Source organism: Rhizophagus irregularis, chromosome 2, assembly GCF_026210795.1.
Source record: "Rhizophagus irregularis chromosome 2, complete sequence".
In the NCBI taxonomy this organism is placed as follows: domain Eukaryota; kingdom Fungi; phylum Glomeromycota; class Glomeromycetes; order Glomerales; family Glomeraceae; genus Rhizophagus; species Rhizophagus irregularis.
The window spans coordinates 4,141,300-4,167,892 of NC_089430.1; the positions used below are offsets into that span (position 1 = coordinate 4,141,300).

A 26,593-nucleotide genomic window follows, 5' to 3' on the forward strand; every position below is an offset into this window, starting at 1 on the left:
TGTTTTTTTTTAAAAAAAAAATCATATACATAATACATTTAAACTTTCCATTTAATAATTATTTTATTAAAAATATAAAATTCAAAATAACTACTTTATATAAATCATTATTAATTATTGAATTATTAAAAAATCTATTGTATTTATATAAGATAAATGTAAAAAAAAGTATGATGAATAAATTCAGTATAATAACAACTAAAAATTAAAATATACTAAAATAAGATATTAAAATTGATATGATTTGTTACGTTTTTATTACTTAAAGTTACAGAATTAATGATTTAAAAGATATGAAAAATTAATCAATTCCAAATATTTCCATATTTTTTATATTTTTTCATATTTAACCTTAAAAATATCAACTAGTAGGAAAAAAAGAAAAGTTATAGGCTTTTGTAAATTATAGAAAATTAAAATAGTAACAGTATTAAATTACTTTTATTAAAAATAGACAAATTATTGGAAAATTTTAGAATGATAAAATAGTCAAGATTTTATCAAAAAAATTAATAAAAAGAAAATCTTAGTTTTTATTAATTATAAAAATTTTACATTAATAATAAGAGTACTAATATTAATAGTAAATAAAATATTAAAAAGAACTGTAATATATTATTTAATATAGAATTTCTGAAATATATAATAAAGAAAAATAGATAAATATATATTACAGTTATAATAAAAATTTAAGATTTTTTTAAAATAGCAAAACCTTTAAATAAATTATTAAAAAAAGAAACATTAATAATGGTTCTTTGGTTAATATGTTAAACATCTTTGTCAAATATGTGTAACTTACTTACAGGTATCTTTCCAAATATACTAGGCAAAAAACTCTTTATATTATTCCGATGCATATCACACACCATGCAAAAATTATAAATCCTATGTGGGCGGGTACAATTGAGCTCGCAGGCAACGGCGTTTTGTGGCGCAGAGAATTTCTTTGTTCTCAAAAAGATCATTATTACACAACATTAACGAAACTATTCAGTTTACAGAAAACAAATTTTATTATTTCTTTTTTTTAGCTGGTGACCCTGTAATTGGTGGAGAACAAAACAAAGCAGACATCTTCTTCCGTTTTACTCCGGTGCATAGTATTTTTGTTCTTTCGCTGTTCAGATTGATGAGCATCTTCTTGGTAGCGTCCAACTTTTGCAAAAATCCTAACATGGTGCAATAAGCGATTTTGGTGTTACATATGTCCCATCTTGATGATGGTATAGGTGCTTCGTAAGCAAGTATAAGATGGAACAAACCGCCAGCAGCTGTGAGTGCGTAAATGCGAATTGTGCGGGCTAATCAAACACGATATAATTAGTAAGAAAATAAATATGTCAGGCTGAAACTTATCACTTACCAACAACAGTAAAGCCCCACACGACTAAAGCACTGGCATCAACTCCATTTAACTGATCTTGGGTCAAGACCCACACATCACGCAATTCCCACCCGAGCTTAAGGGTATCCATCCACTCTTTAGCAGAAGTGCACCTCGGAAGTCCACCTGATACCTCTCCACATCCAAGGTCAGGACTCCAATGAAGGCCATTAAATTTGATAAGCACATCTACTCTATATCCCATTCGTGCACGCTCTGTGGGGTCTCCACCCGAGTTACGACGTATTGCCGTGGCGCGAAGTGTACTTTCAAAACTAATGGATTATATATGAAGAATTAGCTTCTTTTATATGTAATAACTTATCAAGAGCCAACTCACTATTGTATAACGTAATCAGGCACATCTCTGATTGATGCGTCAATGAATGGGATCACATTGCGCATGGTATGTTCATATTCTGAGATGACGTCTTTGTTTGGGCAATTTATCGCATCATTGCTAAAAGAAAAAATAATGATGGTAAAATAATAATGGTAAAATAATTAGATGTCATCATCTTTAATAAAACTGATAAAACTTTTTATGTCAACTCACATCCTATAAACCAATTTCTTGACAGTTCGTTGTTCAGGCGTACTCGCGCGAATATCTTGTAGATCCTCTGCCTATATTATTATATCTTAGCAAATGTCTTCACAATTAAAGACCTCAAGGAGATGCAATGTTATAATTACAGCAAATAGTTCATCAAAAAATTTATCCTGGCCATCTGAAAGACTTGGTAAATCAAAGCTCACGTTAGGCAGTGACCGGCGCATCGATGACATATATCGATTAAGCAATTTTGTGGTTGGTCCGTGTTGACCTGAATGGTCAACAATGTGGTAAAAAAGTGGACTAGAAAATGTCAATTTAAGTTTTGATAGTATTGAACAATAAAAATGAACTTACTTGTATAAACACCTCGTCTTCGGTATTTTTAATCGATAACTCTCCACTAACGCATGTACTTCCGCCCATTCATCTGAAGTTAATTCTTTTCCAGTTTCAGCTTTCATCACATGTGGCTCACGTAGGTCGGTAACATCCACGTCACCTTCATATTCTTTATCTTTCCCTCCGTTAGAAAAGTCATCATTGTTATCATTGGAAAGATAATCATTATCGTCATTATTGAAAAGGTTGTCGTCATTGGAAGGGCCGTTATCATTGGAAAGGTCTTTATCATTGGAAAATTCGGAAAGGACGTCATCATTAGAAGAAGATACACGGTGTTGTTGGCTTAAGCCCTCGGTTTCAGAGGTCACTAGGCCACTAATAGCATCGTGCTCCCGATAAACGTTAATTATAAGTGTCTTATTATGTTTTTCCTAGATTACAGAGTGAAGTATTAAATAGTTTTTTCTATCTAATGGACGGTATGAAAACTATTTCGGTTTCGATTACCAGCCTTAGAGAATTTTACTTTTTCTTCTAATTGTCCTAACTCAAGTTTCCGCCAAAAATCCTCGGCAAGCTTGGATTTAAACATATTCTATATGATATAAAGATGCAACATGAGCATAATAGTAGGCAATAAAGACCAATACCTATATTATTAGTGCCTTACGTCTAGATTATTAGCCAGGTACGATTTCGCAATATTTGCTTCTTTGGCTTTACCAGTGTGACTGATAATTTCTAAACATTTTCTAAGATCTTCCTGGGCGGCATTGCGAGAGCTATGCAAGTAACTGTATTTTTTGAAAAAAGTGATTATACTAAACTTTGCTAAGTTTTCTTGCACGAATTTCACCTTTGCCGAGTCGGGCATTTTTCAGATATTCCTGGGACGCGCTTTTATGAATCCCTATGAGGAAATGAGGAAATGAGGAGACGTGTATACATCAGGTGATCATTAGCCAATCATCAAAAGTATCAATAATTTATCAAGATCGTCAATCAAAATTATACGCGAACCATCCGTTCTCTCCATATTGGCATATCTAGAGCCTGTTAGTCCTTTAGTTGATCAATTGCTAAAGGCTTGGATCCTGGAATGGTTGTGCGACGTGTTTCAAAAACATGAAAAATAGTGAGAGGAGTGTTGTTACCACGCCGTGGGACTTCCCCCTTGCTATCGCGTAACGACTTCAGGGCCTATGCTCAAAGTTTCAGTCTTAACTGATGTGTCTAGAACCTATTAGCCCTTTAGTCGATTACTTGCTAAAGGCTTGGATTCCGGAATAGTTATGCGACGTGTTTCAAAAACATGAAAAAATAGTGAGAGGAGTATTGTTACCACGCCTTGGGACTTCCCTTTTGCTATCGCATAATGACTTTGAAATAAGCTCTGCAGTTTCAATTGGAGATGATAAGTGACAGCGTCTTACGAATCTGGGGACTTTCTTATAGTAAAAGTTGTTCCAATTTTACAACTCTGGTCTTGAACTCAGCATTTTCTTCCATAGCTACCACTTTTTTCTAAGTTCCAAGAATCTAAGCATTTCTTTTATACAAGATCGGGTAATCTCAATTAAGAGCAGTTCTCTTAATGAATTAACGATTGCGTTTGACATTGTTATTGAAAGATGTGGATTTATTCAAAACTTCGAATTAGCGCGCGATATGGGCGATTTTTCACAGAAGTGGAAAAATGCTAGAGAAGTAAATGAAATGTGTGATGTTATCGAAGAGGAGAGAGTACGCGACCCTCTACATTTTCCTTTATTTTTCAACTAGAGTAATATTATCTTCGGGTGATTTGGTGTATAGTGCTTGCGTCCTATGTAAAGTTTCTTTGTTTGGTTGATGCCTACACTTGAATCTTAGGCCATTTAATGCGAGTCCCAGCATCATGTTATTCCTTTTATTTCTTTGCTCTTTCACATTTCCGGTAAATTTCTACGTCTTTTTGTCTATTGGTCTCTTAGGAATGAAACTAGAAATGCCTCGGTATATGGAACTTTATTTTCGTATTTTCTTTTTTTTTATGACCGCTTTTTTAAGGAAGTGGAACTAGAAACGTCTTGATAGGTGCTTTTACTACCTTTTCTTTTTTTAGAATTGCTTTTTTTATCAGTCAATGGATTGATTTTTTTCTTTTATTTCTTTTAACCGGTAGTTCTTTCTTCTTTCTTTTTTTTAGGGCCACTCTTTTTTTAGGAAGTAAGAATAGGACTAGAAAGGCTAGAATCTAACGCATTGATTGCAAAAATCATTATTTAAATTTGCAGTAATAGCATTAATGATTTTAAAAGATAATAAATTACAGTATTTTATAATTATTTTTTATTCGCTTTTTTAACATCATATTTGGCATCTGTTATACGTGATCAGCTCACTTTTTTGTTTGGAAAGAAGTTTTTTTCCCATTGTCAAAAAAATTTTTATAGACATCATTATAAGCTAATCTAAAAAAAGCATAACCTAAATTACATAAAAATGTTATGCATCATACTAGCATTTTCAACGAGCTTGATAACAGGTTTAAATAATATCTCTATTATAGGAATGGCTTACATGAGTTATATAATCATGTAATGAAAAAAAGATATATGAATATAAGCAAGTAAAACGGAGATTGTCCACAAATCGGATTTATTTAAAGAATTAGGTTGTCGATAATCCGTATCTAATGGATAACTAATGGAGTTTATTAAGAGCTATTTAACTTTAAAATCTATTTTAATAACTTTGATTGTCGTTAAGAGAGAGAACAGCTTTTAGAGATTAAGATCGAAGATCGTCGTCTCTATTTAGATCATTTTTGTACTTATAAAAAAACCTAAACTTTAACTCGGAAAAATTAATAATATATTGTGACATGTTACATTTGATCGCTTGATAAGTTATGAAGTTACTGTAAAAATGATAGGAAAGAGTGTTCAGAAATGACAGAGTAAAAATAAGATAACCTTGCTTAATTAATTATATTTACGACTTGATTCATTCAAATATATGAATATTTACTACGTACGCTCAACTATAAGTAAATAATAATTATTCTGTAAAAAATAAGCTATTTAGGAATTATTTCATGAGGATTGAAGGATTTTATACCAGATGATCCCGAATGGTATTTCTTTATTTCTTATGTAATGTAATACATTACCAATTGCTTAAATACTTAAGCAATGCACCTAAATACTGCACTAATTACGTTATAAGTTTATCGTAAGGTCCTTTATGTGGAATTTTTTTAAATTTTTTTAACTCTAATTTCATAATATTTAATTATAATTTTTCGTTATCTTTTTTTTTTATAGCAATATTTACAATATTTACTAAAATTGAAATGATGATTGTGTCCAAGACACATAAACCCTTAATTAATCTATACGAATTTCTTGAAGTAAGCTGATATAAAGAAGAAATCAATGTAACTTAATTGGGTCTGGCTCATTTCACCGACAATCATTTCACCGAAATCCTACCCTAACCTAATCACAACCCTAATTTTCTTACCTAACCCTAACTTTAATCCTAAATTCCCTTGTCGGTGAGATGACCCTGTGAAACGTCTGTCGGTGAGATAATCGTCGGTGAAAGTGAAGTGAATGCGACCTCTTTTTGGGGTGAAAAAGTTTTTATGAAGGGAGAAGAAACGGTTATGTATCTTCCTTCATAATAGATAAAAATTCAGATAATCCTAGATATTTTGAAGGTGCAATTCAAGATACAAGACTGGAACAAAACTTTCCATTTGTGCACGTAAATTAAAAGAAGACCAATGGGTAATTATAATTAATAATGGTTGATATATTCAATCATGGATAATAGCTACGCGCACGTTCATTTCAATACTCATAAAAGTGTAAGTGAATTTATGATAGAATGAAGGGAAAGTAACTTGAAGGTCCGAAGGGTATTATTAGGTTCAAAAGAACACATTAAAGAATCAAAATTAATTACCTTAAGGATTAAGGTAAGTTTTTTTTCATTGTATTTTCCGCTTTTGACCTTATGTTATAATTTAACCACTTTTTTACTTTATCAAATGAAGAACAGGATTAACAAAATCAAAATCTCCAACCTATCGAGCTTCCCGAACCAACAGGAGAACAGACGCAACAAAACCAAAATCTCCAGTCAATTGTACCCTCTCCAAATCTACCGAAGAACAGGTGCAAAATCTCCAACCTATTGCAAACCCCAAACCTACCGAAGAATCATCTGAATATGATTTACGAATTCAATTTATCGAACCAAATTCAAAACTTAAAAGATTTTGTCAATAATGAGGTATAAACTATGTATTACTTGATTTCATAGTACTTTTGGTTAAAAAAATCAATCAATATTACAAACCTTGCACTTTGGGTAAGATCTTGATAATTATATTTTTTATTTTAGCCAATTTTTTTTTTTTATAATAGAATGAATTAGTCCAAAATTTATGACGTTACCCTAGAAAATAATATCACAAAAAATTGAATGTGAAAATCCAATTCCTTCAATTGGAAAATAACACTTAAGCGAAAAGTAGAAGAACTTGAAGTAGATCTACATATTCAAAAATCAAAATCAAAGAAGAGGACAACATAAATCACATATATATAATGAAATATTAACGTATTTTGCGGGCCACAATGTACAGTACCCTATATGAATTTATTTTTTGGTTTTTTAAAGTATCCGGATATTTTGCAGGGAGATATTCGATTTTTAACCTTCAAAATTTGTAAAATACCCAGGGTATAATACTAGGAAATAAATTACGCAATATAAATTCCTGTACCCCCTAAGCGCTTCATGTAATATACCCCGGATATAACCTCCTAAAGTATGTACCATACCCCGGCCCGGGTACTATGGCTCGCAAAATACGGTAAACGTTAAATTCGAATTCAATTACACAATTTTTTATTATTCAGTATAAGGAGTATTGAAGGGACAACTATTTTCCATAAAGCAGTACTTTATTTGACGTGTATATATTCGATTATAAAGTCGACTGGAATGATGATCAAATCCCGTGTAACCAGGAAATTGTAGTAAAATTTTATAATTTCCTGAAAGAAATCAAATTTCGAAAAAAAAAACTTTGAAATTGTTATTTTTTCATCAGGTTTCATAAGATTTTTTCTTTCTTTTTTTTTTCATTTATTAAAAGGAATCAACTAAATTAATTTTTAATATTTTTAAAATTCGGAAGTTTCCAATTACCATTTTTATTTTTATTGTCGGTATTGTGAATTTGTGATCTTTGAAGGATTTCTATTTTGGGCTTTATTATAAATTCTACAATACAATTAAAAAAAGTAAACAATTCTTTTTTTTTAAAAGAAAAAAGAAAGAAAAAATAAGGAAAAATATTAGTAAAAAAATCTATTTGAAGGATCTAGGTATTCAATCCCCTAAAAAAAAAATTTATTTTTAGATGAACTGAGCAGCGAAATTGAATATACGGTAAATTTACCTTTAAAGTATTATATTTTAAAGCATTATATTTCTGTTTAAATCCTAATTTTAACAGATAATCGTAAAGGTTCATAATTTTAATTAGTAAATAATGGCTACTGCTGCGGCTGCGGTTTGTGGTACAGTATTTTTTTATCAAAATCTATTTATAATATTTATCATATGTCATAGCATTTCCCGATCCGAATTGTAACAAAGAAAAAATGTCACTTCACGTCAATGCATCACTTTATAAAGATATATATATATCTACCATAATTCAATGCACATAACAATAGTAATTAGATACATTACAGTTATTTGAATACATTGTGTTTACGTAAAATAAATTCTAAAAGGATGATTAAAGAAATATAATAAATTTAGTTTTGGAAACAATCTTATTTAAAAAAATTTTTTTTTCTTGTGTTGTTTTTTTGTTCTTTGTTTCAATACACGTGTAATTAATGATACTATAGCGCGTCAATCAAAGTAATTTACATTTAAGAATGATTAAACGTAGTCTAACAAATTTGACACAATAGAAGTTTTTATAAATTATTGGGCAAATTCCTTTCATTTTCTTCAGCCTCTTCAGCCTCTAGTAAGTAATACATTCACCATTGGCGTACACATTGATTGATACATTCAGTTGTAAAATAAAATGGCAATAATTCAATAATTATAACAATAGGCTTATTGACATTATAAAATCGTAAGCATTGTTCATTATTTTAAATTGCTTAGTTCCTTTTAAGTGATTATTATGTTCAACTAATTATTACAACACTAGGCTCACGTGTTGAAATTTAATCAGTTACGTTAATTACAAAAATGCATAAATACCACAAATATTACACCTAAATTGTCATCTCAAAACATTTTTTTTTTTCGATATGAACATACAACGGTTTAAATATCATGTACTCGCAAATTTTAATAGAATCATTCGACATCGTAATGTACAAACACTCGCGGATCTATCATGGGGTAGAAGATTAACCGGAAAAGATTTAGTAAATCAATGTGTAATCCGGGAAGCTCATAGATTGCAAATTTATGATCGGAATATAATTGATTTAACAACGAATTTTATTTGGAATGATTTATCACCTTCGCGAAGGAATCATTTCAATGGAATTGCAAATAATGCAAATAATATAAACCGGAATCGTATGTTAAGAATTAATTCGATAGATAACACTGACTCTCTTAATCGAATCGCTCAAATCACTTATCAACAAATTACAAGTAATTATCTAGAACAAAATTTTTACAACGGAACGAATTTTAACGATAATAATAGTTTCGAATCCTCAATTTTACCGTCTGGATTTCAATAAGATTGAAAAATATTTTTTTTTTTTCGTTACTCATCGTACCCTACAGCAATATTCTCGTTTCTTTCCTTATTTTAAATTACATAGATTATATATACACTTTTTCATTTTTTTCGTTTTTTGATTATAACATTTTTCTCATTCGTTATTAGCATATATATAACGCGTAGTTAGTTCCGTTATTACACTTAACATACGATACTTTCCATTTTATGTTTGTACATTTTCTCATTCGTTATGATTTCTACACTATACATTTGCACATTATGTTACACATTCATTTATAATTACATCTTTTAAGATCATTCCCCATTTATAGATATTATACATACATACAATAAGTCAATTATGCTATACATATTACATTCTATACGTATCTTTTATTATTGTTTTACAAAATTTTTTAGAATAGTTTAATATTTTATAAGGTCAAACAGTGTTCGACAAACACTAGATATTTTATTTATTACGAACGCATATTCACGTTATTACACATACATACAATAAGTCAATAGGTCAATTATGCACATATTCATTTGTATTATTTTACATAATTTTTTAGAATATTATTTTTTAAGGTCAAACATGCTCGTTCCACTTATTATATCTCGTTTGGAGAACAGGGAGAGGGGAAGTTTTTTTTAATAATCGAATTATGTTATCCTCACTTTCAGTGTTAGTTGAGGACCAAAAGGATTTATTGATAAGATAGAAAATTAATTAAGCACTTCATATGTATAAATAACACAGAAATTGCAATTTTCATCATTAAGAACATTAAGGTATACTTAATAAAGAGAAAAAGAAAAAGATCTTTTATTTTTAATTTTATGAAGTGGAAGTGTATTAAAGCTTTTAAACCAATGATAAAAATTTATTGTAAATTATTTTTAATCGTGTAAATTCGTTGAAATGTGTTCTTTAATGATTGAAAGCTTTGAAATTATTTTTAAAGGAAATCGAAGCGAAGAAAACAAAATTAATTTGTTTACGTAACATTTATTTATTTATTTTATGTTATATAAATTTCGTGATAATATCGTATATCGTATATCATGGGGCCATAGTACGTTAGTACCCCAACTACCCCATGTATAGTAAGTATCCTCTCAAAAAAGATTTTCCTAAATTTTGATATCCGATTGATATGTAAAATATATGTGCTTGTATTCCCCCATGTATAGTATCCACCCATGTAATATAGCCCCGGGTACAAGTTCAAAACCTCCGAAATTTGTAAGATACCCGGGTACTATAGCTCGTGATATACGATAGTTTTAGTAAATTCATTGTTATCGCATTATGCACATCTATGATGGATTTGATCGAGATTTTTTTTTTGTGATTTTTTTTTTATTATTGCGAAGATATCCGAGCCGCACAGTTGTACAGTAGATAAACGCCTATAGGCTTATTGTATCATACTCTCGATAAGCAAGATGGTATGTTAATATTTGAAAATTTTTTCACACCTACGGCTAATAGTATATTAAAAAGACATGTAACAGGCAAAAAATAAAAAAATTTAGATTGTAATTCTATCAGAATACTATTCGTAATATTTCAATATTATTGCAAAAAAGAGTATTCTGAAAGAGGAGTTATGAAACTTTTATATTTTTTACTATTAATTATGAGCCCATGGCGGAATTCTACCTTTTTTTTTTAACGGTCATAAATTCATTTCGTATTTATTTAAAAAAAAAAAGATTTTTTAGAAAAGTTAAAAATTATTCAAACGATATCCATCCTTTGAGTTAATATTTTAAACATCTCTACCTTTTTTTTACGGTCATAAATTCATTTCGTATTAATTAAAAAAAAAAAGATTTTTAAAGAAAGTTAAAAATTGTTCAAGCAATATCCATCCCTTAATAAGTTATAATAGAGATTAGGTAATTAGTATAATATCAATTCATCTAAATAATGTATTTTGAATTTACATATAAGGTATATAACATTATATTGTATTTAATTAATGAAATTTTATTAGTAAACTTTTGTAAATTTTGATTTAAACTTGTGTAATAAAATTATTAAGTAAAGTTCATCCTTATTATGTAGATGATTATATTGGATTGGGGGTCTTCACAAAAAACGTGATTGAGATTGAGATTGAAATTTAGAAAATTCTATATGAAATCTCAATCTCAATCTCAATCACGTTTTTTGTGAAGACCCCCATTATTGGATTACTCATCTCCTCCTGCTATCCTGATCACTTATAAAATCACTATTTTGAGAAGTGAATGAAAGGGAGCTTCTCTTCGATGGGGAAAATAAAATTTATAATGATTCCATTTCATTTTGTTAATAAATAACTCTTGCTAAATAAATAAATCTTTTTAAATAAATAAATATCTTTTGAACCTTTCTTGGTGCTCGATTTTTGATGTAATTTGGTAATTCAAGCATCTATTAAAATTTTTTTTTTTTTAAAAAAAAAGAATTTATTAAAAAACATATACATTAATTATATATATTTAATTCTTTTTTTTTTTAAAGAAAAAAAAAAAAAATCTTTCCTATAAACATGTAATAAAATTCATAATATGAGAATTATAGATAAAATAATCACTAAAATATGTGGACTTCATATAATATACTAAAAATCAATCAAAACGCTCACAAATTCCTTTGCATCCACCTTATTCACACTATCACATTAATAAAATAATATATGAGACGTTATAATAGGACATTGATAATAGGTAAGGTTGGCAAATTAAAAGAATGAAAGAAAGAAATAAAAAAAATTTATGAAGAAAAAAAAATAATTGGATTTTTACAGTAAATATAATTTGTAAAAAATAAAGGAAAAGACCGTTATATTACAACATAAATCAAAAAAATGATGACTATACACGAAAATAAAAAAAAAAGGAATGAAATTTACAAAAAAGAAAAAAAATAGATCATATTTACTGTAAGATCAATTAATATAAACAAAATGGAATGAGTGATCAAAATTTCTTGGTTAAATTAAACCAAGTGAATTAATAATCTATTAATCTATAAAAAAATCCCATCTTAAAAAAGAATTTTTCCATGATTTGTTGTTAAAAGAAAAAAAAAATTGTTCCGAAAAAATGTTTCTATATATAAAAAACCCCGAGATCATGTATAACATTCTGATATTGAAAAAGGAAAAAAAAAACAAAATATTATTAAAACGTACGTTCCGTTCCTTTTTCCTTTTTTTTTTAATAACATATAATAGCATTTCTAAAAACGATTGAAATTACCTGACATCTCAAATAATATTAAGAATCTAGGTAAAGTTGCCTAAATAACAACAAGATGAAAAATTTCTGAAAATCAATATTATCAAGAAAAAAAAAATCAACAATATACGCTTACCTTTTCTTTATTTACAATTAAAATTCCTTTCGGGGCCTTTTTTATAACATCAACCACAAACATAGTCTTTACTGATTTTACTACCACGCCATTACAATAATAAAGTGACGTACACGGATCGTTTGCAAACCACATTCCTAAATTATGAGTATTATATAAAAAAAAATTTTTTTAGCATCACTAATATAAATAATATATATATATAGTATTTAAATATGGTCGTTACTATACAGTGACAAATAATTATTTATCACCGTAGTTGTTTTGCCATTAAATAATAATCCTAACCCTAATCCTAACTCTAACCCTAACCCTAATCTAACCCTAATACTAATCTAAGTATCACCATAAAGATACTTACTATTTTTCTTAAATAAACTTTTAGTTTTTGTGTATTTAGTTTTGTTTCCTTGTTGTACAATTCCACATAAGCCACAATCTTTTTCACAAAATTTTCTTTCAACATGAAACCTTTCTTTTATCTCTTCCTCCTCATTTTCTTGACTATAACTTAATTCTTCAACAAATCTTTCAGGTGTACAATATGAAGTAGTACCATGAAACATCCTGTGAGTAATCTCTTCGATACTTTTTCCGGTCCTTTTACTTAAATTTTTTTTATAAGCTTCATGCCGTTTTTCAAGTTTTGTTGGCATACGTAATTCAAATATCCCAAGAATTTTTGATTGTGAAAGTGGTCGACCTTTAAATGATGATTTTACTGAAATATAATTTGGATCATTCTGATTTAATAATATCATTTCTGTTTTTTGAATCTTTATAGGTTTTTGTGAAGGACTAGATGATTTATTATTTGAAGAAGAATTTTTTGTCGAGTCACGTCGGATTAAATACGTTAAACGGGACGAAAAGGATTTTTTTATGGCGGATGGTGATGAAGGAGAAGACGGGGAAGAAGAATTATTTTGAATGATTGAAGTTTCATTTATTTCACAATTTTGACCCATGATTACAACAAATAATCAAAAAAAAAATCCTTTTTATATATAAAAATGTTAAATTTTTTTTTTTTTAGAAAATCTACGAAAGAAATTGACTCTATATATAAGATCATAAAAAAAAAGATGGGATTAATTTAAAGTTAAAGGGATTTTCGTATCAAAACAGATAGTCAGCTAGTCAGCTAATATTATATAGAAACCCCCTTTGAAGATCTTACTAATTTTATACTTTTGTTGTACAAATAAAAGAAGCTTTATTGTAAGTGTATCAGTATCACGAATCAAAACAAAAAAAAAAAATTTGCATCATTTGAAATGTTCAATATGGAAAGATTCTTTTTTTTTTTCGTGAAGCTAAATAATCAAGACTCCATGTGCACAAAGAAAAGAAAAAAATTCGAGAAAATGATCGGAATGGTCGGAATATTCGGAACATTTGGTCAACGTCGCACGAGTTACTGAATTCCGTAAACAGGGGCGGGCAAATTCGGAAACAACTAAATATAACAACCTTGAATAAGGAAAAAGTCTTTTTGTGGAAAATGAGAATAAATCAAGTCCGGAAATTGGTATCATTATTTAAATATATATAAGATTAATGAGATAAAATTAGAAAAATTTTTTATCAAAAAAAAAATAAAAAAATAAAAAATTTCACTAATCAATGCGCAGTAAAACAATACAATTGTGAAATCACTTTGTGTTCTTAAATACGATTTGTTGAAAAAAAAACTTATCATACATATTTTACGCATGTAATATGAAGTCAAATGGCGTTAAATAAACTATAAATAGTTTTACCTGCTGATACATAGTATTTAAAATCATACGCCATTAATCAAATCATTATGTGACAAATTTGATAGTAAAAAAAAAATTTCTTTCATAGAACAATGGGTAAGAAGAAAACAAAAGAAAGAGGAAATACCATGAGTAACAAAAAAATGTTGTACTTTAACATTAAACTTCTGCTTACGGTTACATAAGAAGCAAATATACTGTATATACATAAATTATAAGTGTCGATATTTTTTAACATACCATAAAACGAACACAACGGCGCAAAAATTAGATCGACGCCTATTTTCTACGGTACAAGCTTTTCACGCAGTTATTAGAGAAAAGACATATGTTTGCCTCGTTCTATGAAGATATCAAGGATACCTTATTGATAAACGATATAATTTTTTTTCGGGTAGTCAGCCATAAAGATGTCAAGGAGATTGATGAGTTGAAAAAGTCTCCTTGAACGATATTATAGATACGAGCCTTGTGTTTGGATATCACCTAGCCAGGTTGGGGCCCAATATTCCAATCAAAATGTGCACAATTAATGTGCGAACGAAACAAAGGATGCCACCTTGCCGGAATTGCGAAACTTGTCGGATTACATTTGTGAACATCTAGATAAAAACAATCACGAAGGAGAGCACGAGGTAGATAATTTATTAATGATTTTTAATGTTATATTTAATATTAAATAATTTAAAAATTTTTTTTTTTTTATCAGGAAAAAGGAAGGAGAAATGGTGGTTAAATGAGAAATTAAAAAAGAAAACATTAAGGGTATGCAGATAACAACAAAAATATAATAATTAAAGGGACTACCGCTTCAACATCAAAATCATTGGCACAAAAACGTAAAATTGAATGTATTGAAGAATTCTCAAAAAAAAGATGAAAGTGATGACGGCTAGAAAACTTGGATATTTCCATGTGCTACATGTAGTTCAAGATCAACTAAACAAAAACATCATTCCCAGAAGATAGGAAGGACATGATGAAAGTGAGAGCTCAATAGTGATTTCTGTTAAGATGAATCAGTTTGGTAGATGCAGAATCGGTTCCGAAATATTTGGATCAAATATGTCATCTCGTCACATTAAAAGCTCATATATTTTGGCCAAATTCATAACACGAGATAATGACGTCGATTGTTATCCCGGCTCATTCAGACCGCGACGCTCAAAACATTTTTAGGCACCTTAAAAGAATGATTTTTCAGATAGAATCTGATAGGATTTAAAGATCTTAAGAAAGATGTCAATACAAAATTTGATAAGAAATTTGAAAATGAAGACATTAAAAGTGGTTTCTTCTCCGAGGACTTTGAAGGAATATAATATAATACGTGATAAATCAATAGTATATTACAAATAGTAGAAATAGCTATATTACTATATTGATCATGTTTTAATTTATGGTAATAATATCGATTATAAATAAATTTATAATAATTAATTATTTAAAGTAACATGTTTTTAATAACAATTTACTGACTTAAATAATTATAGTGTCAAATTTTACCTATTAGGCAAAAAATACAAATGATAAAAAATTTTATGAAATACAGTAACTGAAATCCATAACGATAAAAAAATATACAATCAATCTTTTTTGAAATTATATAAACACATCGGATTTTTTTTAAAAAGAATAGAACATATTTGACAAATGACAAAATTCTACTTTTTATAATAAAATTTAAATATTCAAATTTCTGATTTTTTTTTTTTGAAAAAAACAGTTCATTTGACAAACGATAGTGTTACATAAACATCACTATAAAATATATTCTAATTCTGATTCTAATTTTGTTCCATTTTACTTATAATTCAAAATCAAAATTGGTATTAATAAAGTTTCATCCTGTATAATAATACCATTTACAACTATGTATGGAAAATTAAATAATCTAGCTGTTAGGAGAAATAGGTTTCCCAAGAACAGAAGATAATTTCGGGAAACGGATTCGTATTGATCAATTTTTTAATCTTAGAACATCCGATACATACGTTAAAAGAAATCTTAAAGATTTAAGGAATAGATACATTGCTTTATATAGGCAAACTTGTAACATAGAATTTATTTACGTCAATATCAATATTGGAAATTTTAACTCCGAAGAAAATTTTTTCTTCCAGAGTCTAGAATAATATATTATGTTTTATATGTATCTAGGGTTTTTAAATTGCAATAAGTTGGATCTAAATTTATATTTATACAGGTATACTTAATTTAACAGTTATGTAAATGATATTCGCTACATCTGACGGACTACTACGAATATTTATTGATTTCTTAATAAATTTGCAACTACACTATTTTCGTTTTAAAACCATAAACACGACCTATTGATTTTGATGATTACTAAGTTATAAGTAATATTACAAAGAAAAGTATTTCAATTAAAAATTTATTAGATACAACAGGTGTTTTGGAAAAAGTAAAGCAAAATATATATATGATGCTTAAATGGGTATTGAACCAACTCGTACTATTAATGATTCATATTGCCATTTTAAACTTTTACCATAAATAAATATGATAACGAAATTGATGATTACTCATTTAAAAATAGCAAGTTTGTAATTAAACCTTTATTTTCAGATAAAGTTTTATTATTATTCATCAAATAAACTTTATTCAAAATATGAAAATAAGTCGTGTATTAAATCATTCTAAACTGATTCATTATATATGAAAGTTGAGATATATTATTGGTAATAGGTATAGAAATTATAGATAATGATCGAATTGAAAATGTCCAAAAATATTTTTTCCGTTTATACTGATATTTAATATTGATTTATTACAATCGTAACAATTATACTACGTCATAAATCATAATCTGTCACATATGATTATATATATATCATTAACAAACGGTCGATTTTTTTTTAAAAAAAAATGGCTTTAATTTCTCATTCTGGTCTTTCAAAAGACCTTTCCTTAGTATTAAATAATGCCGATGATTTTGATGATGATTTTGATGTTACTATTCAAGTTGGTGAAAACGAAAATATGAAGGAATTTAAAGCACATTCGGTTATTTTACGCGCTCGTTCTCATTATTTTAAAAGTGCTTTCAAAGCTAAATGGACTACAAAGAAGGATAATATTATTAAGTTTTGTAAACCAAATATAACTCCAACTGTTTTTGATATGATTTTAAAGTAAGCATAATTTACTTATTATTATATACCTAATTATATTATACTATTCAAATAATTTAATTTTATATTATATGTTATTTTTTTTTATATAAATAAGATATATTTACACTGGTGAACTTAATTTAACGGAAAAATCGGGAGAGGATATTTTTGAATTATTAATTGCATCTGATGAATTACTTATTGAAGAATTATTTAATTATGTTCAAGATTATTTAGTAGAAAAACGATCAAACTGGATTCAAAAAAATATCGGTCTTGTTCTTAGTTTCGCTTTCAAAATTGGGCAATCTAATAAATTACAAGATAATTGTCTTGAATTTATCTTTAAAGATTCAGAATCATTCATCAATTCAGAATCCTTTCTTTCATTAGATAAGGATACTCTTCATATCTTACTTCAAAGAGATGAATTACAAATTGATGAAATTAATCTTTGGGATCGTTTAATTAAATGGGGTATTGAACAAACTCCTGGTCTTGGAAGTGAGAATACTGATAAATCTGAATGGAACGATGAAAATTATAAAGCATTAACGAAAACTTTGGATCAATTTTTCCCACTTATTAGATTTATGGAAATTTCTCGTACTGATTTTTTTGATAAAGTTCGTCCTTATAAAACTATTATTCCTATTCATATTTATAATGAAATTGAAGAATTTTATTATAAAGATACTTTACCAAAAAATTTATCATCATCTGTTAGAATTAAATTTTTAGAAAAAATTGATTCAAAAATTATTGATCCAAAACTTGCAAATATAATTTCTAATTGGATTGATAAAAAAAATCCCTCTATTATTAGAACTGAAAATGATTCATTATATAAATTTAAACTTATTTATCGTGGTAGTCATGATGGTATTAATAATGAATCATTTAAAAGAAATTGTAAAGGTCGAGTAGCAAGTTTGGTTTTAATTAAAGTTAAAAATACAGATAAGATTTTTGGTGGTTATAGTTCTATTGGGTTTAATTCATTAGGGAGTAGGAATGATTATCTTCTTAATATTAATGGGGTTCGATTTTATAATTCTTTAGATAATTTTATTTTCTCATTTGAAAATAGTAAAGATATTAAAAATATGAAATCAAGTCATATATTGATTCATAAAAATGCAATAATAACAAATTGTACGAATGTTGCTTTTTGTTTTGGTCAAAATTCATTATATATGAAGGATAATGAATTATATGCAAATAATAAGTCTGGTGATTATGAAAATAATTTAAATACTAATACAATTTATAATATTGAAGAAATTGAAACTTTTGTTGTAATTAAATATCGTAAATTTTGGAGAAAGTTAAACTTACAAAAATTTATTAAATTTTAAGTACCGTAGTATAATTTTACAAAGGTTTATATAATAATAAAGTTACCGTATATCAATTTGTTGATGGATTCTTTGTTAATGATTGTTACTCTCATTTTTTTATTTCTCTCATGAATTATATATAATACATTTTATAAACTTACTTTGCGAGATTTAAAATCAATAATTACTATTAAGATCCATTTTATCCTTTTAATCCATAAATCATAATATTTAATATTTAATTTTCTTTGAAAAATTTGAAAATTTATATTAATAAAGATCCGTTTATGAATAGGTTAATTATTCGAATTTTTAAATATTCTAATATTTAAAATATTTAAGAAACTGAATATCAAAATCCAATTGATTTGTTTTTTTTTTTTGAAAAAAAAAAATTGAGAAAAAACTTAAAAAATTTTATTTAATTCTGTTTTTAAAAGTTTATATCGTAATAAATTTTTATATTGTAATAAATTTAAATATGTGAGTTTATTTATTATAATTTTGTTTCTTTTAGCAAATTAATTTTTAAAGATGATAAATGTTTGTATCGGTAAAGTATTCTATCATTCTATAATTTTATCGTAGAATATTATGAATTGTTAAGAAATTTCGTTATAAAAATTTGCAATTTCATAAAATTTGCTGAACAAAGGTACGTTATACAGTACGACAGTTCCCATAAATTTTGTTGGTTCAATAATTATCCAAATTCAGTTAGTTACATTATAAATTAACGCCATTATACATACATATATATATATTTAACCATTATACATAGATACAAACGTAGAATTCTTTTTTTTCACAAATTTGAAATAATATAAAATATAAAATATAAAAATGAGTTCTAATAATGAAACCCAAGTAGTATCTGATTTTAATGAATTAAATGTCTCTGAAAATTCTATTTCGGTAAAAACTAATCATAAGAATTGTTACGACCCATATAATGATAAATTTTGGTGTAAAGAATGTGTTCCTCGTTGTATAATTGAAGGTTGGACCAGTGGAAATGATGATATTGATAATCTTATCAAGGATTCGATTTATGATACATGTCGTGGGGAATATATTGGTAATGGTAAATATTCCCCATCATTTCTTAAATGGGTTCCATTTGATAGATTTGAAGATATGAAACAAATAGGTGAAGGTGGATTTGCAAAAGTGTATTCTGCAACTTGGATTGATGGTGATGCAAAATACATTAAACAAGATGATGGAAATTGGATAAAAGAAGAACCTAAATCCATGAAAGTTGCCTTGAAAAGGCTTAATGGATCACAAAATATGTCAGCTGATTATTTAAATGAGGTATATTTTCATTTATATTTTATCTTTTTTAATTTTTTTAAAAATATTGTTTATTTATTTGATTTAATCTAATTAATAGCTTAAAACGCATTGGAAATTAAATTGCGCACAATTAGATTCTTTAAAATTTTATGGGATGACCAAAGATCCAAAAACTGAAGAATTTATAATGATTATGCAATTTGCAAGTAGAGGAAATTTGAAAAATATTCTTTCAAGTAATTTTAAAAATATTTTATGGGATGAGAAAGTTATGTATTTAACTGGTGCAGCAGAGGAACTTAAAAATTTACATTCATTAGGATATTTTCATAAAGATTTTCATAGTGGAAATATGTTATCAGATAGTGATATTTCTTTTTTTATTTCAGATTTTGGATTATCTAGGTCATCAAATGAACAGAAATCAGATAATAAAATAGTTGGTGTGTTACCATATATTGCTCCAGAAGTTTTAAATGGAGAACCATATACGTTATCTTCAGATATTTATAGTTTCGGTGTAATTATGGCTGAAGTATCATCTGGAAAACCTCCTTTTTATAAAAGAAAACATGATAATAACTTAGCATTGGAAATATGTAATGGACTCAGACCAAAATTTGGAAAAGGAACTCCCGAAATTTATAAGAAATTAGCTCATAGATGTATGAATGCTGATCCAAATCAAAGACCAACAGCCAATGAATTAAGTGAAATATTATGTTGTTGGTATTATTATGAGGATAATGAAAAATATGGGTATAAAGTAGAAGAAGTTAAGGCTGTATTTGGAAAAGCTGATAAGGAAATACAAAATATTTCAACTTTATGTGAAAAAGATCCTGATGCTATTTATACCAGTAGAGCATTTACATTTAAAAATTTGTCAAAGCCCATTAATTCATCTTTTATTGCTACTACATATCTTGATAATAAAGGTACTGTGTTTTATATTATTTTTGAATTATATAAAATAATTAAAACAAATAATTTTATTTATTTTAATAGATTGTCAAGATTCTCAATTAATTGACTTAGAAGTTCCTAGTACGTCAAAATTAGAGGGTAAATATATTTACTATGTACTGTATTTATAATATTTATTTTTTTGATGTAAATTAATTAACGCTTTATTTTAATTGTTATAATAGATGGTGATAGCGATAACTAAATACTAAAAATTTTGTAACTATATATATGTTAATTTTTTTTATTTATTTACGATAAAATTAAAGAAATAAGAATAGTTTTTTTACTAGAATCACCTTATGAATATATCAAGTTTATTATTTAATTAAATACTAGTTATATTGTATTGAAGATATTTGTAAAAGGGGTAATTTGTCTTGTAATAAACACTACAAAAGAATATTAAAAACTTATCCGGATTTCTACTATAATTTGATTGAAATTAAAAAATAAAAATAAAAAATGCTATTGACCTTTTGACTAATTTTGCTAATTGTAAGTTATGGTGATCAAGATTTTCTTACTTATTTGAATTTTATTATATAATGTCAAGTGATATGATTTGAATTATTTTTTTTTTGTCTAAATTTTTGATTTAAAATAGTACGCTCTAACAAATTTTAAGAAAACTGTTTTTAATCTATGAAATTTAGAAAACATATTGAAGTGCGATAATTTATTGATAGTAACTACCGCGCAGAGTATATTTATCTCAGCGACTTATTTTTTTTTTTTTTTTGAGCGGTCAGATGTAGTGCTTCGATCTGGATTGATCCGTTGATTAGCATCACAACATTTTTCTATTATTTTTGTCAAACTATAATTTTTGTCAGATTTAAAAAAATTATTGGCCAAACTTATAGCTCCAACTCAAATAAACTGTTGCCAAACCGTAGTAAACCGCGGATTGATCCGTTAAAATCCCATCCGGATCGAAGCACTAGTCAGATGCCTATTTGCCACTTTCGTAATGAAAAAACTGCGCTCATAGCATGCTACGAATACTTTTATCCTAAAAGATATTAGATTATGAATAAATATTGAGTAATAATAATAATAATAATAAAGTTTTAATTAAAGATGCAAAAAATAGAATATGTAAAAACGTTTCCTTTGAATTGTACTAAGTAAGAAAATATTGAAAATAAACGGAATTAGACTGAATTACTGAACTTCTACTAGGTAAGTAAGGTGAATTAGCAAAACGATTTTTATTGATATTATTTCACGAAACGCGCGCTTAGCGAAGGACATTTTGTTGTTATGTACAGTACTAGATGATTTTGATCTGTGACCCATGTAATTTTCCCGTCATAACTTTTGAATTAGTATTATTTTTTGTAATACTTGTTTTTTATTTGTAGCATATGATTTATAATTACTGTATTTACATGAGCGGGTGGACCCATTTACCTAGTATATAACTAATTTGAGTGAAGTCTGAAAATTTCATAATTTTGTAATGCTGTTTATCTTTTACGATTTTAATTTCGAGTAATATATATATTTATTTAAAAAAAAATTCAGGAAATTTGATTTACGCTCTAATACTGCTCTAATGTTATCATGGCACAAACATTTTGATGAAGCTATTTAAGCTTTTTTATAGCGAATAATTACTTTATAAAGATTCGCAAAATTATTATAAACCGAAGAATATACTTTAAGCCAATTTGTTTGATGTTTGTTCGTGTTTTTGCTAATGCTAAACGTTGTAACTTTACATATAAGGCTCCACTTATTATACACAAAGTACACTAATTTTACGCTTAAATAGTTAGATATAGAACATTATGAAGAAAATATTACCTAAATTTTTAAGTATTTATTTATTTAATATTATATAGAAATAGATTAATTTAACATCAACTGCAAAATTTTAATATTAAAGAAACTAGTAAATATCAAATTCAGTTGAAACTACAATTTTACTTAATACTATTTATTAAGATTTTGTTTCGTTCAGCTACTAAATTATTTTTTATATATGGAAATGTATATATGGGTAAGTATTCTACTATTCTACAAATTTTATCATAGAATATTAGTATGAATTGTTAAGAAATTTCGTTATAAAAATTTCATAATAAAATTTTTATTCCAAAGTCTCACAAAATTTGCTGATCAAAGGCACGTTGTACATTTTAATACGTAGATTTGTTGGTTAAGTTTGAAAAATAACTATCCAAATTCAGTTAGTTACATTATAATTTAACGCCAATATACATATATATACAAACGTAAAATTCTTTTTCACAAATTTGAAAATAATCTTTCTTCTACATACAAAATATAAAAATGAGTTTTAATAATGAAACTCAAGTAGTATCTGAATTTAATATTTCCGATGAAGATTCTAGTTCCGTAAAAATTAGTCATGATAATTGTTATGACCCAGATAATGGTAAATTTTGGTGTAAAGAATGTGTTCCTCGTTGCATAATTGAAGGGTGGACTAGCAGTGGAAATGATGATATTGATAATCTTATCAAGGATTCGATTTATAACGCAAGAAAAAAGTATTTTTATTATCCAAATTATCCATTATTTCTTGAATGGGTTCCATTTGATAGATTTAAAGATATGAAACAAATAGGTGAAGGTGGATTCGCAAAAGTGTATTCTGCAACTTGGATTGATGGTGATGCAAAATACATTAAACAAGATGATGGAAATTGGATAAAAAGAGAACCTAAATCTATGGAAGTTGCCTTGAAAAGGCTGAATGGATCACAGAATATGTCAGCTGATTATTTAAATGAGGTTTATTTTCATTCATATTTTTTATTTTTTAAATTTTTATAAAAGTATTAAGTTTATTTTATTTTATTTAATTTAATTAATAGCTTAAAGCACATTGGAAATTAAATTACATACAAACAGATTCTTTAAAATTTTATGGGATGACCAAAGATCCAGAAACTGAAGAATTTATAATGATTATGCAATTTTCAAGTAGAGGAAATTTGAGAAATATTCTTTCAAGTGATTTTGAAAATATTTTATGGAGTGAGAAAATTGAGTATTTATATTGTGCAGCAACGGATCTTAAAAATTTACATGAATTAGGATATTTTCATAAAGATTTTCATAGTGGAAATATGTTATCAAGTAATGATGGTTTTTATATTTCAGATTTTGGATTATCTAGACCATCAAATGAACAGAAATCGTCAGATAATAAAATAGTTGGTGTTTTGCCATATATTGCTCCAGAAGTTTTAAATGGAGAACCATATACATTATCTTCAGATATTTATAGTTTCGGTGTAGTTATGGCTGAAGTATCATCTGGAAAACCTCCTTTTTATAAAAGAAATCATGATAATAGCTTAGCATTAAAAATATGTAATGGACTCAGACCAAAATTTGGAAAAGGAACCCCTGAAATTTATAAGAAATTAGCACATAGATGTATGAATGCTAATCCTAATCAAAGACCAACAGTCAATGAATTATATGAAATATTAAATTGTTGGCATTGGTATGATGATAATGAAAAATATGGATATAAAGGAAAAGAAGTTAGAAATGCATTTGAGGAAGCTGATAAAGAAATACCAAATATTTCAACCTTATGTGAAAAAGATCCTGATGCTATTTATACTAGTAGAGCATTTACATTTAAAGATTTATCAAAACCCATTAATTCATCTTTCATTGTCACTAAATATCTTAATGAAGAATATAATAAAGGTATTGTATTTTATATTATTTTTTAAATTGTAGAAAATAATTAAAATGACAAAGAATTCTATTTATTTTAATAGATTGTCAAGATTCTCAATTAATTGACTTAGAAGTTCCTAGCACATCGAAATTAGAGGGTAAATATATTTACTATGTACTGTAGTATTTATAATATTTATTTTTTTGATGTAAAATAACTAACGCTTTATTTTAATTTTTTATAATAGGTGGTTATAGTGTTAACTAAATAAAAATTTTGTAACTATATATATGTTAATTTTTTATTTATTTACGATAAAATTAAATAAATAAGAATAGCTTTTTTACTAGAATCACCTTATGAATATATCAAGTTTATTATTTAATTAAATACTAGTTATATTGTATTGAAGATATTTGTAAAAGGGTAATTCGTCTTGTAATAAATACTACAAAAGAATATTAAAAAATTATTCGGATTTTTATTATAATTTGGTTGAAATTTAAAAAATAAAAATAAAAAATGATATTGACCTTGCATTGAGCGATTGACTAATTTTTGCTAATTGTAAGTTATGGTGATCAAGATTTTCTTTCTTATTTGAATTTTACATAAACAAATTATATAATGTCAAGTGATATGATATTATTTTTTTTTTGTCTAAATTTTTGATTTAAAATACGCTCTAACAAATTTTAAGAAAACTATGAAATTTAGAAAACATATTGAAGTGCGAAAATTTATTGATAATAACTACCGCGCGGAGTATATTTATCTCAGCGACTAATTTTTTTTTTTTTAGCGGCCAGGCGCGCCTATTTGCCACTCTCGTGATTAGTGTTGCGATTCGTTGATCCGTCAATCCGCCAATCCGCGGATTTACCCGATTCGAAATCATCCGGATTGGATCCGGATGAAGATACGAATGATTCACATCTGCTATTTCTGTATTATAAATATGATTAGTACTGTTTTATAGTAACGGATCCATTCGGATGATTATCCGGATCATCCGTTATTTACATCCGGATTTTATATTGAAATTCATTCGGATGGTCATCCGGATCATCCATTTATTTACGGACCGGATTAAACGGATGACGAATTCTAACACTACTCGTGATGAAAAAACTGCGCTCATAGCATGTTCCGAATATTTTTATCCTAAAAGATATTAGATCATGAATAATAATAATAAAATTTTAATAAAGATGCAAAAAATAGAATATGTAAAAACGTTTCCTTTGAATTGTAAGTAAGAAAATATTGAAAATAAACGGAATTAGACTGAATTACTGAACAAAACGATTTTTATTGATATTATTTCACGAAACGTGCGCGTGTAGCGAAGGACATTTTATTGTTATGTACAGTACTAGATGATTTTGATCTGTGACCCATGTAATTTTCCGTCATAACTTTTTGAATTATTATTTTTTTTGTAATACTTGTTTTTTATTTGTAGCATATGATTTATAATTACTGTATTTACATCAGCGGGCGGACCCATTTACCTAGTATATAGCTAATTTGAGTGAAGTCTGGAAATTTCATAATTTTGTAATGCTGTTTATCTTTTACGTTTTTAATTTCGAGTAATATGTATATATATTTATTTTTTAAAAAAATTCAAGATCAATAATAGGAAATTTGATTTACGCTCTAATACTGCTCTAATGTTATGGCACAAACATTTTGATGAAGCTATTTAAGCTTTTTTATAGCGAATTACTTTATAAAGATTCGCAAAATTATTATAAACCGAAGAATATACTTTAAGCCAATTTGTTTGATGTTTGTTCGTGTTGCTAAACGTTGTAACTTACATATAAGGCTCCACTTATTACACATAAAGTACACTAATTTACGCTTAGTTAGTTAGATATAGAACGTTATAAAAGGAAAATAATACCTAAATTTTTAAGTATTTGTTTATTTAATATTATATAGAAATAGATTAATTTAACATCAACTGTAAAATTTTA

At 26.9% G+C, this 26,593-nt stretch overlaps 7 protein-coding genes across 7 annotated transcripts; 5 read left to right on the forward strand and 2 right to left on the reverse strand.

Moving 5' to 3' along the window:
* Window positions 1-1,017: 1,017 nt before the first annotated feature.
* Window positions 1,018-3,162, reverse strand: OCT59_012262 (uncharacterized protein; the record flags this gene model as incomplete). The annotated part of the gene is made up of 8 exons (XM_025312878.2): window positions 1,018-1,304; window positions 1,367-1,662; window positions 1,728-1,847; window positions 1,944-2,014; window positions 2,084-2,246; window positions 2,301-2,719; window positions 2,800-2,883; window positions 2,959-3,162. 8 exons carry the CDS (start codon window positions 3,160-3,162, stop codon window positions 1,018-1,020), a joined length of 1,644 nt encoding a protein of 547 aa, XP_025188530.1.
* A 3,002-nt stretch (window positions 3,163-6,164) lies between these two features.
* On the forward strand, window positions 6,165-6,568 carry OCT59_012263 (uncharacterized protein; the record flags this gene model as incomplete). The annotated part of the gene is made up of 2 exons (XM_066134341.1): window positions 6,165-6,175; window positions 6,334-6,568. 2 exons carry the CDS (start codon window positions 6,165-6,167, stop codon window positions 6,566-6,568), a joined length of 246 nt encoding a protein of 81 aa, XP_065989614.1.
* A 2,058-nt stretch (window positions 6,569-8,626) lies between these two features.
* OCT59_012264 (uncharacterized protein) lies at window positions 8,627-9,073 on the forward strand (the record flags this gene model as incomplete). The annotated part of the gene is made up of 1 exon (XM_025323975.1): window positions 8,627-9,073. The coding sequence occupies one exon, from the start codon at window positions 8,627-8,629 to the stop codon at window positions 9,071-9,073; it is 447 nt and encodes a 148-aa protein (XP_025188532.1).
* Window positions 9,074-12,295: 3,222 nt separating this feature from the next.
* OCT59_012265 (uncharacterized protein) lies at window positions 12,296-13,745 on the reverse strand (the record flags this gene model as incomplete). The annotated part of the gene is made up of 3 exons (XM_025312880.2): window positions 12,792-13,745; window positions 12,431-12,567; window positions 12,296-12,355 (listed from the first exon to the last, which is right to left on the reverse strand). The coding sequence occupies exons 1-3, from the start codon at window positions 13,396-13,398 to the stop codon at window positions 12,296-12,298; spliced, it is 804 nt and encodes a 267-aa protein (XP_025188533.1). The 5' UTR covers window positions 13,399-13,745.
* A 3,337-nt stretch (window positions 13,746-17,082) lies between these two features.
* Window positions 17,083-19,321, forward strand: OCT59_012266 (uncharacterized protein; the record flags this gene model as incomplete). The annotated part of the gene is made up of 2 exons (XM_025323976.2): window positions 17,083-17,348; window positions 17,446-19,321. 2 exons carry the CDS (start codon window positions 17,083-17,085, stop codon window positions 18,686-18,688), a joined length of 1,509 nt encoding a protein of 502 aa, XP_025188534.1. The 3' UTR covers window positions 18,689-19,321.
* Window positions 19,322-19,461: 140 nt separating this feature from the next.
* On the forward strand, window positions 19,462-21,140 carry OCT59_012267 (uncharacterized protein; the record flags this gene model as incomplete). The annotated part of the gene is made up of 4 exons (XM_066134342.1): window positions 19,462-19,987; window positions 20,067-20,907; window positions 20,978-21,034; window positions 21,121-21,140. The coding sequence occupies exons 1-4, from the start codon at window positions 19,514-19,516 to the stop codon at window positions 21,138-21,140; spliced, it is 1,392 nt and encodes a 463-aa protein (XP_065989615.1). The 5' UTR covers window positions 19,462-19,513.
* A 2,096-nt stretch (window positions 21,141-23,236) lies between these two features.
* Window positions 23,237-24,875, forward strand: OCT59_012268 (uncharacterized protein; the record flags this gene model as incomplete). The annotated part of the gene is made up of 4 exons (XM_025312881.2): window positions 23,237-23,701; window positions 23,785-24,634; window positions 24,709-24,765; window positions 24,856-24,875. 4 exons carry the CDS (start codon window positions 23,237-23,239, stop codon window positions 24,873-24,875), a joined length of 1,392 nt encoding a protein of 463 aa, XP_025188536.1.
* Between the last annotated feature and the right edge of the window lie 1,718 nt (window positions 24,876-26,593).